Source organism: Vicia villosa, linkage group LG3 (assembly GCF_029867415.1).
Source record: "Vicia villosa cultivar HV-30 ecotype Madison, WI linkage group LG3, Vvil1.0, whole genome shotgun sequence".
NCBI lineage: Eukaryota > Viridiplantae > Streptophyta > Magnoliopsida > Fabales > Fabaceae > Vicia > Vicia villosa.
Window position 1 is genome coordinate 80,756,046 of NC_081182.1, and position 3,596 is coordinate 80,759,641.

At 33.0% G+C, this 3,596-nt stretch overlaps 1 protein-coding gene across 1 annotated transcript; it reads right to left on the minus strand.

The window, feature by feature from the left end:
- Positions 1-434: 434 nt before the first annotated feature.
- On the minus strand, positions 435-1,055 carry LOC131658403 (LOB domain-containing protein 36-like). Its single transcript, XM_058927700.1, has one exon. The coding sequence runs from the start codon at positions 1,053-1,055 to the stop codon at positions 435-437; it is 621 nt and encodes a 206-aa protein (XP_058783683.1).
- Between the last annotated feature and the right edge of the window lie 2,541 nt (positions 1,056-3,596).

The following is a 3,596-nucleotide window of genomic DNA, read 5'->3' on the forward strand; positions in this document are numbered from 1 at the left end:
GATCCAATTCTAAAATCCATATCTACATTGAAATTCATGTTCAAATCAAACTCCAAAAACAATGCATCACTAAGTCAGTCTCATATACCTATATCTATCTCTCCCATGGCTTCCTTTCTTATACTGCAAATTCCTATCACTTTCTGACTGAGAAAAATAAAGCTGCACAAAACCATAATAAGAAGATGCCACTATTAGAAAAAAAATGTAAAAATCACCAGACCCATTTACAGAAACAACATTAACAAAGCATTAGAATAACATAAAACAAAACTATACAAATAAAGAAACAACATCAAGAATCAGTTTTGAATAAAACTTTCAACACACCCATAAAAATCGATACTTTCAAATTCCAAAACTAAAGAACCTAGTAACAGAAAAGGGCAAATAGGTAAATCAACCAAACAGATGAATGAAACAGTAATCATACCCTATCCAAGATTTTGTCTTTCCATCTTTAAAAACTTCTTGGAGCAAAACCCATTATTAGGTTGTTGTTGTTGTTGTAGCTGTTCTGAAGAAACCATTAACGGATGATGAAAAGACTGCGCTTGAAAGTTCGAATACAAGTTTTCATTATCGCCATTATAACCAAAAACATCTTGACGCTGTTGCTGTTGCTGAGTATAAAAAGGATTCACATTCGTCGCCGTCGGAGGCAACGGCGGCGAAAGAGGAGGAGGAAGAAAAGCCTGAGGCCCAACATAACAAGCAAGATCCTTCTTGGCATTATAAAGTTCATTCTGCACGCTTTTGAGTTTATCCTGAAGCGACGAAATAAGCCCAACGCAACCATAAACAGGATCCCTCAAACGCGCTTCTGCTTCATAAGCCAGAGAACTCACAGTATCCTCACGTTGCGACTCGTTCACCTCGTTGAGTAGCTTCGCAACGTTACTAGCACCGAACACTTTGTGTACGTAGAGAAACTTTTGAGGGTTGTTGGAAGGAAAGTAGGGTTTGAAAATGCAGTCTTGGGTGCATTTTCTTCGCTGAATCTTGCACGCTGCACATGGTGGAGAGTTGTTATTGGATGAGGATGATGACGACATTGTTATTGTTGTTTTTGCCCTAAATTTACGTTGGTGGTGGTGGTGTTGTTGTGTTGTACTAGGTTGTGTGTTATTTATTTGTTGTGTTGTACCCATGATTCCGATATTTTCGGTAACAAAATCGGCATGTTATTATTGTTTCCAAATCTAATTTTTCCTTTTTAAATTTGTATCAATTTTTGTCTTGTGAACTTTTAATTTAGGTTTAAATATGCATTAAATCTTTATAAATACAATTTTTTTTTTTAAATTTTAGTATATGAATTTTGAACAAGTATATTTTGATTTTTGGTGATTTAAAATATATTTGTTTTGTTTAGTGCTGCCAAATTTTATTTATTTAGGAATTTAATTTTTGTAATAAATAGAATATAAGATAAATATGAGAGTGTAAATCTATTTTAAATATGAATCTAATGAAATCATTTTGTACTATTATTTTTTAATTAGTTCTAAAAATATTTCAATCTCAATTAATATATATATTTGATATGAATGGATAATTTGATTGGATATTTGTTTGAAACACAAAATCAATTTTTATATAAATAAATTTGACAGGTGTTAAAATTTAAAACAAAATAATAAAATTAAAATTAAAATAGAATATATTTTTGAGAAAAAATAAAATAAATATAAAGAATGATAGTATTAATGTGTAATATTAGAATTTTTACCCTTTAAAATAAATAATTGAAATTCATATAAACACAATCAAATCTTTTTATATTGTTTTTATTATTGGAAAATTATTGTTTGACGTTCTCCTTTTTATTTTTTTTTAAAATTAATCATTAATGTTGTGATGATAATCGTAATGATGTGTATGTTAATAAATACAGTTTTTTATATAAAATTAAGAAAACAAAAATACACCAACGATTTTTTTTTAAGACAAAAGATTTATTTAAAAAAATTGAAAGGATTTGTTTGATATACTTAGTTTTTTTTTTTTTTTTTGTGGGTGGATGGTCGATGTACTTACTACACCACCAATTTAGTAATAATTATGAAATATTATGTTAAAAGTTAAATGTTAGTAGTAGATTTGTAGTAATATATAAATATAATATTGACAAACTTCTCAACCCAACCAAATTATCCAACTTCAGAAGGAAACTTTGCAATAGGATAGGAACTTTTATTACCGGAATATTTTAGAATCTTCATAATAAAAAAACCCAATTTTTTTATTACAGCGAGTAAATGCTTGTTTTACATAGGAGTGATAAAATGAGTCGGGTCCATTACACCGGTTTGTTGGACCAGTATTTTTTCACACTGATTTGAAGTTTTCGACTCAGTGCTTTAAGTTGGTCCATCCTGTCTAATCCGTTTAAAAAAATAGAGTGAGACAGGACGAGTCAGATTTTTTTTGTAAGCAAGATATTATATAAGGGATAACTAAGGGTTCTCCAACCCGATTACACATAGAAACGGGAAAGTCCGACAAAAAAAGAGATTACAACCAATTATGGTTACGAGAGAAATAACAAATGATCCTTGCTAAACTCGTAAAAATAATAATTGGAGTGTGTAATTTCTCCGCAAAAGGACCACTCCCAAACTAAATACTTTATGTTCCACACCGTGTTGTTATATTACGAACTTGGACGGAGGCAACTCGTGTAAGGTTCTGTTAGGTAACATTCGCTACACTCTAGGGAGAGGGAACTTAATTCTCTTCTGGGAATCTAAATGGCTAGGCGATTCTATCTTAAAGGATGCTTTCCCGGTGTTATACGAGGGTAGCTCGAAGAAAGGGCAAAGATGTGCGAGATGGGTGTTTGGGAGGATGATAATTGGCGTTGGGACGATTTAGGGTTTCAGCTGGGTTTGGCTCAATTGCATTCCGACTCCTTTCAGTCTCTGAGAGTTTTGTTAGGGACAGAAGCTCCGGTCCAGGATTTGGAGGACAGAGTGCGCTGGACATACAACAGTGAAGAAGTTTACACGACCAAAGGAGGGTACGTATGCGTGATTGAACAACAAGATGCAGTAGTAATTGATGATAATTGCTCGAAGGCTTTAAAGATTCTGTGGTCCTCTGCTGTTCCATATAGCGTCAAGGCTTTTATATGGCGTTGCTTTTTGGATAGACTCCCTACGATAGACCAGTTATCTCGAAGAGGCTTGGTTTTTTCTAATGCAGATTCGAATTGTGTTCTCTGCTCCGTTGTTCCAGAATTTGCTTCTCATGTTCTCTTTCTCTGTCCGGTTTCTAAACTGGTTTGGAAGAACATTGCCAATTGGATTGGAGTTGATTCGTTTTTTAGAGGTAATATTTGGGAAGATTTCTTGTTTTGGAGTGAGCATGGGAGAAAATCAAAAATTAAAAGAAGGAAGGAGAGTATCATTTGGACGGCTGTGACCAGAGGATTATGGTTAAAGAGAAACGAAATCATTTTTGATAACGGATCTTGCAATGTCAACGATATTACATGGAACATTAAGATTAACATGTGGAGATGGTCATCCATTGGCGAAATTACTCACTCCAAGTGTAATTTCTACGACTTTTGTAAGAATCCTTTGGGTTTT